The sequence below is a fragment of the Hippocampus bargibanti genome, linkage group LG20 (assembly GCF_051943395.1).
Source record: "Hippocampus bargibanti isolate YZ-2025 linkage group LG20, ASM5194339v1, whole genome shotgun sequence".
Taxonomy (NCBI): Eukaryota; Metazoa; Chordata; class Actinopteri; order Syngnathiformes; family Syngnathidae; genus Hippocampus; species Hippocampus bargibanti.
The window spans coordinates 10,321,573-10,338,500 of record NC_142753.1 but is presented as its reverse complement, the minus strand read 5'-3'; the positions used below and the strand labels follow the sequence as shown (position 1 = coordinate 10,338,500).

General features: G+C 42.2%; 1 protein-coding gene across 1 annotated transcript; it reads left to right on the top strand.

Moving 5' to 3' along the window:
• Positions 1-705: 705 nt before the first annotated feature.
• Positions 706-16,926, top strand: LOC148883126 (sodium/potassium-transporting ATPase subunit alpha-3-like). The gene is made up of 23 exons (XM_089023596.1): positions 706-813; positions 6,019-6,132; positions 6,251-6,310; positions 6,610-6,813; positions 6,939-7,052; positions 7,670-7,804; positions 7,879-7,996; positions 8,901-8,989; positions 9,057-9,236; positions 10,351-10,549; positions 11,044-11,288; positions 11,362-11,554; positions 11,662-11,837; positions 12,168-12,304; positions 12,381-12,531; positions 13,115-13,283; positions 13,355-13,509; positions 14,008-14,131; positions 14,206-14,351; positions 14,876-15,006; positions 15,380-15,481; positions 16,075-16,166; positions 16,260-16,926. Exons 1-23 carry the CDS (start codon positions 808-810, stop codon positions 16,286-16,288), a joined length of 3,069 nt encoding a protein of 1,022 aa, XP_088879722.1. The 5' UTR covers positions 706-807; the 3' UTR covers positions 16,289-16,926.
• Positions 16,927-16,928: the final 2 nt, after the last annotated feature.

The following is a 16,928-nucleotide window of genomic DNA, read 5'->3' as shown; positions in this document are numbered from 1 at the left end:
GTGCTGATACATTTTAACACGTAATAAATTGTGTTATTATTATCCTAGTCACGTTTTTTTATTATTTCAAATAGTGTACGGCGTACTACAACATTTATACGGCAAAACAGCAAAAGCAATCCTCAATTGTTTATATATATTTTTTCTTGCTGCGTACAGTCGAATTGATAAAGGTACAACGTGCGCATGCGCAGTAAACTGCATTTCCGCGTTTGTCAGCGTTTTTTATTATTATTTCAATTAAAGTACGGCGTACTACAACTTTTACACGGGAATTGTAATCATTTATAAGGGAAGCTATTGGCTAAGGTTGACAGGTATGCATATTCGTGACATATTTACTGTCTCTTTAGGGTCGTTGCTGACAAGTAAAGGAAGACTTTTTTGTGTTCGTCCACCTGACGAGGTTTTCTTAAAGTCAGATGCCCATACAGTAAAAGAGATCTTTGTCTCTTCATTAAACGCATTAGCTATACAGTTGTTGTAGTACAAAAATGTATACGGTATTTACAACAAAAAAAACAGTACGATGAAAACGTGTCCGTCAGGCTTCGTTCTATCGTTTTGAACTATCTAGCGGACTGCGTTAGCACTGATTGGTTGAACCAGGTGTGTACGTGCTCCAGCTCACGCTGATTGGTTGAACTAGGTGCGTACGTGTACGCGCTTACGCTGATTGGTTGAATCAGGTGCGTACGTGCTCGTGCTCGTGCGCGTACATCAGAGAGCAGTAGACTGTCACTTCGGAGGCGCGCATCACTCGAGTGGTCACCCTACAATCAAACCGAACGTTTGACGAGAGCCAAAATGGGGGTAAGAACGATATTTTAAGATTTATTATGATTATTTTTTTAAACAACATAAATAGTAACATCACCATTAAGATACACGTCGTCTATTTCTGTGTTTTGGGTGCTTAAGCGACGACACGCTCAATTTGTGAGTCAATCCACAGCATCAAGTTGCGGAGTACTCGAGTAACGCGTTACTTTAATGGCGCGTGTTAATCACGTTTAATGCACAAAGGCAGATTTGGAGTGTCTGTGGGTGACTGGGTTATTAATATGTTTAAAGCCTCCCAATGAACCATGTATGAAAAGTCAATCGCCATTAAACAGTATGACGCAATTTAAACATCCGAAGACTGATTGAGGGTAATTCATATGTCAACATATCAACATGTGTCTTCATGTTTATTTTGGTGGGGGTTTTGACAACTATGAAGATAAAATGGATACCTTGAACGTTATATTTACAATGTCGTTTTCAAATCATAAAAAAAAATCCATTGATTTCTTGGCATGTTCTCTGGAGCCGCTCGCACTGTTGACGATGACATCACAGAGTTTGTTCATTACTTAATTCATTTATTCATTTATCAATGTATCTATTTATATATGTAGCTAGCTAGCTATCTAGCTGTCTAGCTAGCTATCTGGATAGCTAGCTATCTGGATAGCTATCTATTCACTTTCGAGCTGGCTGACTATCTAGCTAGGTATCTGTTGGCTATCGATTGGCTAGCTAGCTAGCTAGCTTTCTATCTATTTGAGTGGATGGCGCCGTTCACCCGCAGAAAAACGTATCCTGTGACTGTAAAGTGACCTTGAGAGTTTTGAAAGGCGCTTGGAAATGAAATGTATTATTATTATTATTATTATTATTATTATTTGTACACTAGCACACATTGTAGCCACTTTTCTTTGCAATCCAGTCCAGGGATGAGACAAAATGTTACAACTGGTGAAATTGTGCCATATTTGGCACGCTTTGTCCGAAAGCTCATGCGAGAGCTTGCCCAAGGCTAATTTAAAAATGTATTCACTCTAGAGGAGGAGGAGGAGGCATGGGTGGAGGGGCATGGGTGAATTGACGAGGCATCTGAGGTCAATCAATTGGGAATTCACTGATGGGGAACCTCGGCGAATGTTAGATTGAAGATAGAGGAAGATAGTTGGAAGATAGCGGATGACGAATGACTTCCATGTTACTTTGAGGAAGGACCCGGAATCAGCTGGGATAGGCTCCAGCACACCTGATACCCTTGTGAGTTGACGTGGATTAGAAAAGAGATGGACGGTTTATGGAAAAATAAAGGCAAATTAACATGAAAGGCAATTTTTAATCCATATCAGATAGAGTGATTAACTTTTACTAAACACCTAAGTTTGCCATTGAAGTCCTACCAGAAAGAGCGAGTAAACATACAGTTTCCCCCATCCGATGACCTCAACATATCCCACCATGCATCTTGTTAAAGTCAAGCCAAGAGTTGCTAGAGAAGCAACATATTCCCATGATGCAGTGCGCCAAAACATAAAAAGAATAAAGAAAACAACATGTCTGCCGGAGACGGACGAGCGGTGCCTTCATCTACTACGAGGCGCGAAAGTATCAATGTCAGTTAAGTAACTCTTTCTTAAAGCGTCACTTACTCCCCCCAAAAAAAATCATAATTTTGATATCTGGTAATTAATGCAAAGCAAAGTAGATATTTAAAATGTGTGAACCGTTTAAAACTACCCAAATTAGCTTTTAGACACATTTTTTTAGCATCACGCAGTTCAATGCTAACCCACACATAATAATAACGTGGAAAAAAAAGCAAAAATTATTTTCATAATTTATTTATTTTGAAATCAACATCAAAGGCTAACATGTTTGCTAAGAACTTTTATTCGTAGTTTGTCAGGCTTATGATAATAATAATAATAATAATTAATAGTCATGTTAACCATGATAATCATAACCATGATAACGATGATAATGATGCTAATAATGCTAATAATGATATTCATGATATTCATGATAATCATGCTAATAATGATAAGAATGATAATAAAGATAATAATAATAATAATAATCATAATCATCATGATCATCATCATCATAATAATAACAATAACCATAATCATAATATAGTCATAATCATAATAAAAATAATAATAATACATTTCATTTATAAGCTGTCGAATAGTCAACTAGACCTTTCATTTTGATATTTTTTTCCCCAAAAACATTAAAAAATGACAAATTAGTCAAATGCTATGCTAAATTTTAGAGACCTACATTTTCTTGTCCAATGAGACCATGAATGTACAAAATATATCCTTTTCTCTTTTTTTTCAACAAAAAAAGTCAGTGTACTATTTGTCAATATTTCATCTCTCCCTCGTTTCCATCCGAGTACGCGTGTGAGTTTTAAATCGATTAAAAACGCCGCACTGTGAGGTCAGTTACACCACCAGTGTGCCATGACGTCAGACCGTAGCAACGTTTCCATAGATTGGTGTTACATAATACACACAAGGTACATCATTAAAAAAAAAATCCAATACCACCTCTCCTCCTCTCCGTCATCCTCCTCCATCTATTTAAAATTCCCCGGTGGTTGGGATGTTGCTAGGAAACCTCACATCCGCTGTTAGCTGTCAATCATCAGCAACTGCCATTTTCTGGCGACGCGCATGGCCGCTGATCATCGCAGATTTTTCGTCTTGTTCATTGCTAATCATTAGTCACGGTGATTGGACAAAAGTGAAGTTAGGTGTATGTTCTCAAAGGAAAGTGATGGTAAACGAATAGGGAAGGGGGGGGGGGGGGGGATGGATACCAAGACATGGATTATGTAGGACCCCCATCCACCCAACCCTCTTTACTCATCCAGAGAGCAGTTTCTAGGTCGACTGCTCCACTGAGCTGTGTGTAATCCGTGACTTGTGTGTGTGTATGCGAGACAGTGCCATCAGCAATCCACCAATCAGAACCAACTACTCGATCACCACGGGCCTCCTTTTTAGTCAGATATTGACTCGTCTGAATTGTTTATGATGAACGTTATTGTCTTGCCTGACCGACGATGACTCAGAGATCGCATCGTTTTCTGTCATGTCGACTAGTTTTTCCTGCTGAGTACACAATTGAAGCACAGATAACCTAGGGTCAATCAGGTCAACAGACACAGCAGGTTAAAGGGCAACCGACATCACTTTTTTGTTTCCTAACTGACATCAGAAAAACGTTTTATAGCATCTAAAATACCCGAAACACGCAGTATGGTATGATATTTTTAGTCAAATGCAAAACACCAATAAAAATGACTTAAAGTGTCCAAAATCTGCAAAAAAAATGAACCTGGAAGAGGCCTGTTTCAGAAGGTCCCGCCCCCTTGTTCGTGACGTCACGCTTGTCTTGCTTGAAAATCAAAACAATGGCTTCAGATTCGGAGAAGATGCTTTGTTGTTACTCATCCAGTTATGAATATGATTCAAATAGTTCTGAAGAGGAAAGCATACATGTTTGCAATCGATTAAAGAATTTCTTCAGTGCCATTTTGAGGCAATGGGGGGGGGGAATGTAGCACCAAAAAAGAGGCAGAAAATGGCGACAGAGCCCCGTGTAAGGAATTAATCAGACCGTTTCCACAGGCTGATTAATTCCTTACACGGAGTTTTGCCGCCCTCTTCTGCCTCTTTTTGGTGCAACACGAAGTTTTCAGACCAAACAAGTACAGCAAAATGCAATGACGTGAAGGAAGGACTGCTACAATGTGTCCTTTTTTTCGGTCAGGGGCGTTCCTTCAGTGACGTAACGTGAGGACTCGTCAACAACTCAAAAACAAGACTTCCGAAATATTCAGTGCGAGTCTTAAAACGTCTGGAATTAGTCCAGACTGGAGATTGAAATTTTGGATTAAAATGCAAATTGATTCACAGTCGTGGTCGACGACAACGCCTTCTGTGCATTACTATTGGGTCGGTAGGATCAGTGAAGAACGCACACTAGGAATAAAATGAATGGGAGCACTTGGACTGACTTGGATTATTGTTGCTCACTGGGTTAATCTAACCAGTGTTGTGAACAGCTGTAATCTGTTGCACGACAGATGGCACCCACAAACAATTCCAGACTCTGAATTGAAGATCTTTGAATCCGAATGACGTTCATGAAGAACGTGGATGGCCCAAATGAACTGCATTTGGTAACATTCTTCACAAGTTGCCATGGAGACAACGTTTTGAACTCTGCGATGAACAAGACGGATTTGTGTTGAGTAAAGGGGAAGACATCCCATCATGACTGAAAAATTGACTGAAGGGCTGTAATTGTATACAGTAAAGGTGAAAATAAATAAACAAAAAACAAACAAATAAATACATACACAAATAAATAAAATATAAATCTATAAATAAACAAACAAATAAATACAGAAATACATTCATAAATACATAAACAGACAGATGAATAAATAAATCTTTAAATAAATAAACTCATGAGAGTTTTTTAAAATAATTTTTTATAAGACCTGTCTAAACTGTATTTTATTTATTTATTTATTACTTAATGATATATTTTTTGGGGAGGCAGGCCTATTCTGCAATTTTAATTAATTGGCCCATTTTTTTAATGTCAATGATTACCTCATTCACTGCCAGACATGTGCAAAAATGTGCCCACTCCAGTGCCAGGGTTTTTGTCATTTTCACTTGTAGGACCCACAGAATATTGATTTTTTTTGGGACTAAATAAACATACAACGCAGCGTAATTAACCTTACACTCTTATTTTATCAGGAAAAAAAAGAGTTAATTCCTAAATTATATGAGTCTGGAGTTATATGAGCTTGAAATGGGGGCGGTTGTACAAAATACAATATACTGTAATATATATTGATTTATATAGCGCTTTAACAACAGCTGAAGCTGGAACAAAGTGCTAAGATGGAGAAAAGGCAAATACTGCCCCTTGTGGAAGGAAAAAAAAAAACATTGCCAGAAATCTGGCCAGTGTTTTATCGGCACCCTAGCACGAAAAACCAAAACCTGAACAAATGTGGGATTTGCGCTGTTATATTTTGAATTCCCGGATACATTCGGGAATGGCAGTGAATGAGTTATTTTTTGTAGTCTCTTAACATGTACATCAAAGCATGCACAAAATGTCGAGGTTGACGCGATAGCTCCTCTTTTTTTTATTTCTACTATCTGTAAATAAGCTTTTCTTGGCTATGTTTGACAGTATGGAAGGTCAGACAGCTACCGCGTGGCCACCACGCAAGACAAGGATGAGAAGGAGTCACCCAAGAAGAAAGGAGGCAAGGAAATGGATGACCTGAAGAAGGAAGTCCCAATTGTAAGTCATGTTCAGCATTTACAGCATTAGCAGCATTAGCATCAGCATTAACAAAAGGTCCTCACAGGAGTGCGCAAAAACCATTTGTACATACTGCCATTCCACTTCCACTCTGTAGACGGAGCACAAAATGTCCGTGGAGGAAGTATGCAGAAAATACGCCACTGACATCGTCCAGGTAAGTTAGCATCACCATACACTAAACCGGGTCATGACTGTAAATTTTGTGAAACTATCTAAATGTTCTATACATAAATATTGCATATGACAGTGATACTTTGGCTTACGAACTTAATTGGTCCCCAGACAGAGTGTGTGAGGCGAAAAGTGTGTATCCCAAAAAAATAATTTCCCATAGGAAACCATTAAAATGAGAATAATCCGTTCCAATGTCAAATGTCCCAATTGTGGGACAAATAAAGGTTTTCTGATTCTGATTCTGATGTTCAACATTGACATTTTCTATGCTCCGTCCAGGGTCTGACCAACGCGAGGGCTGCCGAGTACTTAGCCAGAGACGGCCCCAATGCCCTGACCCCGCCACCCACGACGCCGGAATGGGTCAAATTCTGTCGTCAGCTCTTTGGCGGCTTCTCCGTCCTGTTGTGGATCGGCGCCATCCTCTGCTTCCTGGCCTACACCATCCAGGCCGCCACGGAGGACGAGCCTGCCAGGGATAACGTGAGTACACAATGCTCAAACCCCAAAATGATGCAGATTGATCCGTATGGGTTAGATCGCTGTCAGTGATCCCAAGTAAACAAAGAAGAAGTTAACTTGATCTTTAACCAATATATATATTCCAGTTGTACCTTGGAATCGTGCTGTCAGCTGTAGTCATCATCACCGGCTGCTTCTCCTACTTTCAAGAAGCAAAGAGTTCCAAAATCATGGAGTCCTTCAAGAACATGGTCCCCCAGGTACGACATGACACGGCGAATGGCTGGAAAAGATGGAAAAAGTACCGTATTTTCCGCACTATAAGGCGCACCTGAAAGAAAATATTTTTTCTAAAGCTGACCATGCACCTCATAATCCGGTGTGCCTTTGTCAGAGATGTTCGATCGGACACTGTGGACAAAGACTCGAACCCAGAAAGATTGTCTTTACTGCTGTCAGGAGACGTAGCCATTCATGACAGACGCCCGAATTCTGCAGCCCTCTGCCAAGCTATTTATTGAGAGTATATGCAAATTTAAGTGATACATTAGTAAAACATATTTTTCTTGATTAGGGCGTTCTGAATGCGAACAGTTGTAAGCAATAAAACATTGTCTCTTCCATGAACTGATATATTTGTAACCTGGCTAATGAGCTCTTCCTGTGAAGGAGTTTCAAGTCGTGAATTGCTTCAGTGATAAAGGAGTTTCCCAAGTCCTAAATTCTGTCCAAGGCCAGATCTCCTAGATGAAGATGAAAGTTTAACTTCCTGTGTCTGTTGACCTAAGCATATAACAGCATGAAACCTTTGAATATGATAACGTCTTATTCTGTCTAATCTCTATCAGCCTTATCTCTCTCCCCTATGTGTTCGCAGCAAGCCCTGGTGATCCGCGAAGGAGAAAAGATGCAGATCAATGCCGAACAGGTGGTGGCCGGAGACCTGGTGGAGGTCAAGGGAGGTGACCGGATACCCGCCGACCTCCGGATCATCTCGTCGCACGGCTGCAAGGTGCGGTAACGGGAACCATCCTATTTGTGGCTTCAAGTTAAAATACTTACCTTGGCCTTTTTTGTTTGCTGCAGGTGGACAACTCCTCCCTGACCGGCGAGTCGGAGCCTCAGACCAGGTCGCCAGACTGTACTCATGAAAATCCTCTGGAGACCCGGAACATTGCCTTTTTCTCCACAAACTGTGTGGAAGGTTGGTTCGACAGATTTTACATTTTAACTAATAGCGCTGAAAAAAAAAATCCCCTTTAACTCATTGACTGCCAGACATGCATAAATGTGTCCACTTCATTGCCAGGGTTTTTGTCATTTTCACTCAATTGCAGTACCCACAGAATATTGACTTTTCGGACTACATAGACATTCAATGCAGTGTAAGAAACCTTAGACTCTCTTCTTTCATAAAAAAACGAATTAATTCCTAAATTATATGGGTCTGGAGTTATCTGATCTTGAAATGGGGGCGGCTGTACAAAATACAATACATATATATTGATTTATAGAGTGCTTTAACAACAGCTGAAGCTGTAACAAAGCGCTTTGACAATCAAAAGGCGAATGCTGCCTCTTCCTGGAAGGGAAAAATATTGCTAGAGGTCTGACCAGCGCTTTATCCGCAAGAAAAAAAGAAAACCCGAACAAATTTGGGAATGGCACGAAATGTCATACTTTTCAATTGCTGAATACATTCGGGAATGGCAGTGAATGAGTTCATTGATAAATATTACTAAATGTTATTCTATTCCAAAAAAAATGTTATTTTTATGAAAAAAAAAAACATTACAACATATTCAGCATCACCACCCAAAATTGTGAACGCCTATTTGCTTTTTAAGGCTAAGTTTTAAGGCTTCGAAAATTAGAAAGTAGAAAATTATGTTTTATGGGGACCTGGGAATGGATTATTTATAATTTTAATGGTTTCCCATGGGAAATTAATTTTTGGGATACACACTTCTCGCAGTACACTGTCTGGGAACCAATTAAATGCGTAAGCCAAGGTATCACTGTAAAATTAGTCTTTGGTGCCCTCGTGTGGTAGCATCTTTGCATTACAGTGCTTGACAACCACCCTCTCCTCCCATCCATTGTACCAGGCACAGCTCGCGGTATCGTGGTGTGCACGGGCGATCGCACCGTCATGGGTCGCATTGCCACCCTCACCTCGGGCCTGGAAACCGGCAAGGTGAGCCAGCGACCTTTCCCCACACTGTGTCATGATATCACAATCTCATCTCCCTCGATAACCGCAGACGCCCATCGCCAAGGAGATCGAGCACTTCATCCACATCATCACCGGCGTGGCCGTTTTCCTCGGCGTGTCTTTTTTCATCCTGTCGCTGGTGTTGGGCTACTCCTGGCTGGAGGCTGTCATCTTCCTCATCGGCATCATCGTCGCCAACGTGCCCGAAGGCCTGCTGGCCACCGTTACTGTGAGTGCCATAACGTTGATATAAAAAACAAATGTTTTGTTTTGTTCGCTACGCCTCTATAAATGACCTCGGGTTACGAACCCCTTGGCTTACGAACTTTTCGATTTACGAACGTTAAATTTATGAACATTTTACCTTGGCATACGAACTATTTTTCGGGATACACACGGAGCTGCTACAATGAGTGATGTGTCGTTTGCGAACGAGCCCGTTCTCCTAAAAGAAAATGGCTGCCGACATTTTTTTGTCCTCTATTTCCCACCCCCAGTCGTCGGTTAAAGCCACGTGATTGGTCAAGAACGCAGCAGTGAGGGGAGGTGGTTTAAACATTAAAGAGACAGGCAGACGACAGAGAGAGAGAGACAAAATGAATAGAGAACGGTGAAATTTGGACTCGTTTCAACTTTGATAGTCCAAAGGCAGAGTGTAGACTGCAAGGTTAAAATATCCCATAAATCAGGCTCCACAAATAACCCGCACAAGCCATCTGTACACAAAAAGCTATCAACCCAGCTAAACAGAACACAATTGATGAGGAACTAGGTAAAATTATCGCGGAGAAAGAACCTACAAGGGATCATTCTTCAAGAAGGTGAAAGAAGAAGGCTACGTTCCTCATCAAGTGTTTAATGCTAATGAAACCGGCCACTCCATTCCATCAAGCCATCAACGACCATCACAAAGGTAAATAAAACGACTTTATTATACAGTGCTGTTTTTTATTATAATACCATAGCACATTTGTTATGCATAAAATAAGGTATATTTTGTGTAGTTTTAAGGCTTAGAAAATTAGAAAGTAGAAAATTATGTTTTATGGGGACCTGGGAACGGATTATTCTCATTTTAATGGTTTCTATAGGAAATTAATTTTTGGGATACACACTTTTCACCTGACACACTCTGTCTGGGAACCAATTAAGTTCGTAAGCCGAGGTATCACTGTATCTGTTAATGCATTAGTTGCGTTATTGGACGAACTTTGGGTCGGGTCTTTTGTGATCCGGTACAGTATGCTTGCTTCGGTTGCTTTTCCCGGCTGCCTGTAGGTGTGTCACCTGTTCACTAATAGTTAACCCAGGCCTACGTTGATTTTGTGCTGTCGACCCGATAGGTGTGTCTGACTCTCACCGCAAAGCGGATGGCCCGCAAAAACTGCCTGGTGAAGAACCTGGAGGCGGTGGAAACACTGGGTTCCACCTCCACGATCTGCTCGGACAAGACGGGTACCCTCACCCAGAATAGGATGACCGTGGCCCATATGTGGTTTGACAATCAGATCCACGAGGCTGACACGACCGAGGATCAGTCAGGTAAAAGATATAGACGGACTCCCAATCCGAATAGCTGTTTTTTGTCACTGTACCAGAGGGTGCAACAAGTTTGCTGCTTTATGTTTTTGCAGTCTTTTACATAAAAAAAACAATAACCACAGACTGAGTTACTGTGAAAATTGTGAAAAAACGCAAAGTAGCATACAAAAAACAAAGACTAGCTCACATGAAGGTAGAATTGAGAATGGATGGATGGGTGAATAGATAGACAGATAGATCGATAGAAAGACGGATCCATCGACAGAAAGACAGACAGATCGACAGTTAGATCGATCGACAGTTAGATCAATCAATCTATCGATTGACAGTTGGATTGATCGACAGTTAGAGCAGTCGATCGATCAATTGACAGTCAGATCGATCGACAGTTAGATCGATCGATCAACAGATCGATTGACAGTTAGATCGATTGATCAATCGATCGATCGACAGTTAGATCAATCTATCAATGACGTTCTCATCCGTCTCCTCAGGCTCCTCCTTCGACAAGAGCTCCACCACGTGGGTTTCCCTGGCCCGCATCGCCGCGCTGTGCAACCGCGCCGTGTTCAAAGCCGGCCAGGAGTCGTTGCCCATCCTCAAGCGCGAGGTGGCCGGCGACGCCTCTGAGTCGGCGTTGCTCAAGTGCATCGAGCTGTCTTGCGATTCTGTCAAAAGCATGAGGGACAAGAACAAGAAAGTCGCAGAGATACCCTTTAACTCCACCAATAAATATCAGGTTGGTGGAACCCCAGGACTCACCTGGACACAGTCTTGGGTGCACATTCTGATCACTCTTTCTTCGTTGACAGCTTTCCATTCATGAGAGCGACGACGAGTCGGACAAACGCTACCTTCTCGTGATGAAGGGAGCCCCAGAGAGGATCCTGGACCGCTGCTCCACCATCATGTTGCAGGGCCGCGAGCAGCCGATGGACGATGAGATGAAGGAGGCCTTCCAGAACGCCTACCTGGAACTCGGAGGCCTGGGGGAAAGAGTGCTGGGTAAAGATCCTACCTACCTATCTACCTTCTTCAAATTTCTATTCCCTCTCGTTCCCTCAGATCCTCTTGATATATGGCATGACACCATCTTGTGACTGCCCTGCCAGGCTTCTGCCACCTCTTCCTCCCAGAGGAGTCCTACCCGAAAGGTTTTGCCTTTGACACGGACGATGTCAACTTCCAGACGGAAAACCTTTGCTTCGTGGGCCTCATGTCCATGATCGACCCACCCCGCGCCGCCGTCCCTGATGCGGTGGGCAAGTGTCGCTCCGCCGGCATTAAGGTGGGGCGACACACACCGTGTTGGTCTTCACTCTTGCATCTCTCTCTCTTCCGTTTCCATCAATACTTTCGATGAAAAGGTTTCTTCAGCTGTTATCTGTACCTCTTTGAAGGTTTCTGATGTATCACTCCTCATCCGAAAAGCTTTGTCAGCTAACTAAAATTTTGCTGGTAGCTCCTGGCCCTATATAGCCCTAATGTCCAGAGGTGGCAATGCCAGCCCTATGCTTTGATAGGTCCCTGCACTAAGGTTGGGGGTAGCAGAGGACTATTCCTTAAAGCTAATCTTACTGAGAGCTTACTCAGCCGTCAATACTTTCTTCTCCTTCAGGTCATCATGGTGACAGGTGATCATCCAATCACAGCCAAGGCCATCGCCAAGGGCGTGGGCATCATCTCCGAGGGCAACGAGACAGTAGAAGACATCGCCGCACGTCTCAACATCCCCGTGAGTCAAGTGAACCCCAGGTGAGAAGAGAGCGAACCCCTTCCGCGGATGGCTGCCCAACCGTTAACGTTAAATGGTCCTGCTGTGCCGCCGTAGGGACGCAAAAGCCTGCGTGATCCACGGAACAGACCTGAAGGACCTCAACCAAGACCAAATGGATGACATTTTAAGGAACCACACAGAGATTGTCTTTGCCCGAACTTCACCTCAGCAGAAACTCATCATCGTAGAGGGGTGCCAGAGACAAGTATGCTGTGCATTGTGTCATTTTTTTTTCTATTTGATTACCGTATTTTCCGGTGTATAAGGCACACCCAAAAGACTTCATTTTTATACACCGGTGCACCTTGTATGTGAAGTCAGTCTTAGAAAATTAGAAAGTAGAAAATCATGTGTCGCCTGGGAACGGATTATTCTCATTTTAATTTTTGGGATACACACTTTTCGCCTTACACACTCTGTCTGAGAACCAATTAAGTTCGTAAGCCAAGGTATCACTGTATGAGGAAGCGAAGGGGAGTCGAGTGATGCATTCAGGTGCACTCAGTTTCGGTTGTAATCCAAGGCATACAAAACCCGAAATTTTCACTCCAAATCCGAATTGGTCGTGAACCAAGACGTGCGAAAACCGAGGTTTGACTGTATAATTGAAAAACAAAACACTTTGGGGGAAAATGGCTGAAATATATCATTAAAAAATATATAATAATAATACATCGGGCAGTGGGGGGGCACACAGAGGTGGAGGGAGGAAGAGGATCTGAGGGCACGAGAGGGAATAGAAATATATCATATACCTCATACTGACAATAATATTTCCCCATTGCCAGGGTGCCATCGTGGCCGTGACTGGTGATGGCGTCAACGACTCTCCAGCCCTCAAAAAAGCCGACATCGGCGTCGCCATGGGAATTTCTGGTTCGGACGTATCCAAACAAGCTGCCGACATGATCCTGCTAGATGATAATTTTGCATCCATCGTCACGGGGGTGGAGGAAGGTAAACGGACTGTGTCCAAGGAAGCGAAGACGGGATGTGGACCTGATATATATATTTTTTTGTTCTTGCAGGTCGCCTGATCTTTGATAACCTGAAAAAGTCCATCGCCTACACGCTCACCAGTAACATCCCTGAGATCACCCCCTTCCTGTTCTTCATCCTGGTCAACATTCCACTTCCTCTGGGTACCATCACCATCCTTTGCATCGACTTGGGCACGGACATGGTGAGTACGGCCATGTGGTATACATATTTGGATAAATTATTATTATTATTATTATTATTATTGGTGTCCTTATTGTTATTGTTGTAATAATAATAATAATAATAATAATAACAATAATGCATTAATGCTGCATTGCATTAATGCATGCAATAGATACAGTAATAATCATAATAATACATTTAATTTCTAAGCGCCTTTCAAAACTCTCAAGGTCACTTTACAGTCACAGGATCGATTTTTCTGCGGGTGAGAAGCGGCAGCGACATGCGCCAGCGGAAGTAACTCAAATAGATAGAAAGCTAGCTAGCTACTTTATAGATAGCTAACTCGCTAGACAGCCATATAGCTAATACATAGCCAGCTACATAACTAGCCAGCCAGTTAGCTAATAGATCGCAAATAGATATTATTAATATTATTATTAATATTCTGTGGGTCCTGGGTCCGGCTTTTGAGGCGTCACTCGTTTATTTTTTTTGCCACTTTTCCCATGGTCAGGTGCCGGCCATCTCGCTAGCGTACGAGGCGGCGGAAAGCGACATCATGAAGCGTCAACCCAGGAACCCGATGAGGGACAAACTGGTCAACGAGAGGCTCATTAGCATCGCCTACGGACAGATCGGTAATTAGCGGAGGAGCTTGCTTTGAATGATTGGCGCATCATGTGACTTGTGATACGTGTGCTTTTGTCTTCAGGTATGATCCAAGCTCTCGGCGGCTTCTTCGCCTACTTCGTCATCATGGCAGAAAATGGCTTCCGGCCTTCTGTGCTGATGGGTATTCGACTTAACTGGGATGACCGCTCCAACAATGACCTGGAGGACAGCTACGGCCAACAATGGGTAACGGAAGAAAAAATTAGGATGATTTTTATGACATTAGTCATTAGCAGACAAATCAGCCCATTTCCAACGGAGCTTGGGCGCCATCTTGTGCATTTTCTGGGACGCTACATTGGAGTCCTGACGGCTCGAATTGATACGGAAGGACTTCTTTAATCGATTGCAAACATTTTTGCTTTCCTCTTCAGAACTATTTGAATCATTTTCATAACTCTATCAGTAACAAAAAAGCATCTTCTTCCAATCTGAACTCTCTGAAGCCATTGTTTTGATTCTTGAGCAGGGCAGTTTGTGACATCACGAACAAGGGGGCGGGACTTTCTGAATCTCGCCATTTCTGAGCTCATTTTGTGGCAGTTTTGGGACACTTGAACTCATTTTTATTGGTGTTTTGCATTTGACTAAAAATATCAGCCTGCCTGATTTTAGATGCTTTAAAACGTTTTCTGATGTCAGTTAGGAATTAAAAAAAATGGTGTCGGTTGTCCTTTAAGCTCACTCGGGCAATATTTGAAATTTGACAGACGTACGAACAGCGGAAGATCGTGGAGTTCACGTGCCACACGGCCTTCTTCGTCAGCATCGTGGTGGTGCAGTGGGCCGACGTCATTATCTGCAAGACCAGACGCAACTCTGTCTTCCAGCAGGGGATGAGGTCTGTCCATTCCTTGATCATTCCTCACATATACATCCAGAATACAGGACGGCGTTAACGAAAAAAACCTAGTTGTTTTCTTGTAGTTGTAGTTCTCATTAGCAGCCGATAGGGGGAAGCAAAGGGCTTAGTTTCATACCCGAGACACTTGATTAGGCACACCTGGTCTTGAACAGAACCAAAATTTTACAATATCACGCTTGGATTGTCAGAAAGTGTTGATTCTTTAAAAAACATATACATATAAAAGTAAATAATAATAATAATAATAATAATAATAATAATAATAATAATAATCCCCTTCTTCTGTTATGACACAGATCACCTTCTGTTTTCGTGCGCTGATGTTTTTATTTTTATTTTTTCCCCACAGGAACAAGATTTTGATTTTCGGCTTGTTTGAGGAAACGGCACTCGCCGCGTTCTTGTCCTACTGCCCCGGCATGGACGTGGCATTACGGATGTACCCGCTCAAGTAAGAGAAGCATCTGCGTTTTCTGGAATCAGAATCATATGAATCACAATCAGAATCATGTTTATTGGACCAGGATGTAGTACACGCAAGGAATTTGTCTCCGGTAGAACATGCTGTACTAGTACAGTGATACCGCGGTTTACGAACCCCTTGGCTTACAAACTTTTCAGTTTACCATCAACGACCATCACACAGGCCAATAAAACGACTTTATTATATGGTACAGTTTATTTATTTAATTATAATACCATAGCACATTTATTATACATAAAATAAGGTATATTTTGTGTAGTTTTAAGACTTAGAAAATTAGAAAGTAGAACATTTCCCCATTGTGGGAGGAATAAGGGTTTTCTGATTCTGATGTTTTCTGAATTATGTTTTATGGGAACCTGGGAACGGATTATTCTCATTTTAATGCTTTCCTGTGGGAAATCACTTTTTGGGATGCACACTTTTCGCCTTCCACACTCTGTCTGCGAACCAATTAAGTTTGTAAGCCAAGGTATCACTGTAGCTAGTTATCCTGCTCTCTGCTGGCCAATGTCAATGTGTTTTGAAGCATGAAACTGATAACACTGTCAACTTTTTAGGGTCAGCTGGTGGTTCTGCGCTTTCCCGTACAGTTTCCTCATCTTTATTTACGATGAGATCCGAAAGCTCATCCTGCGTCGAAACCCCGGAGGTAAGGACACAAAACTCCACACACACACACCGATCCTAAAATGTGCTGACACTTTTCTTCTTCTTTTTCATCTTCTTCTCGTGGTGTGTTCAGGTTGGGTGGAAAAGGAGACATACTATTAAGTGATCAAAACATCACAATTTCTCATTCTCTCTCGATCCCCTTGTGTCTCCGCCTCCTTCTTCTCCGCCTCCCTTTCTCAAATCTAACCCCGCCCCCTCCCGCCGCCACCTCCTTTCAAACTATCACCTGATTGGCTCTCACATCACAAATGCACGTTACACCACCATGTGGCGTCCATTGTTGTTTACATTTAGACAAGTGCATATTGCCACGGTGACGGGCTGACCATGTTTACTCTTCCGCCATCTTCTTCAATTCAACATCAAGATGGCGCAGGGACCAACGACAAAGATGGCTGGACGGATGTTCATTTCCATCACTTTTTTTTTCTTCCAATATTGAGCTGGAAACTGCCAACTTCCGCCATTGTGCCGTTGAGTGTTGCTATAGTGCCCAAAGTCGCCGTCAATGCCGCGCCACTGAAAATCCGGATCGTGTATTGGGTACCTTTTATCAGTGTTTGAAATAACGTCTGCCCGGAAGCCCGGGGCGTACAACTTTTTACTTTGGGCGTACAACTTTCAAAACATCTCGGCCCTTCTTTAAGAAAAAAAGAAAAAATAAATTCAAATCAAACGTTTGTTTTATTCAATAAAGCAAACCGTTACAAGCTACATGGACTCCTCTTTCTAAGCGCCT

Excerpts from the sequence above, each read along its gene's own strand:
- LOC148883126 (XM_089023596.1), top strand. Across the intron at positions 6,814-6,938 it reads ACGAGCCTGCCAGGGATAAC|TTGTACCTTGGAATCGTGCT; the intron begins GTGAGTACACAA and ends TATATATTCCAG. Across the intron at positions 13,284-13,354 it reads CGTCACGGGGGTGGAGGAAG|GTCGCCTGATCTTTGATAAC; the intron begins GTAAACGGACTG and ends TTGTTCTTGCAG.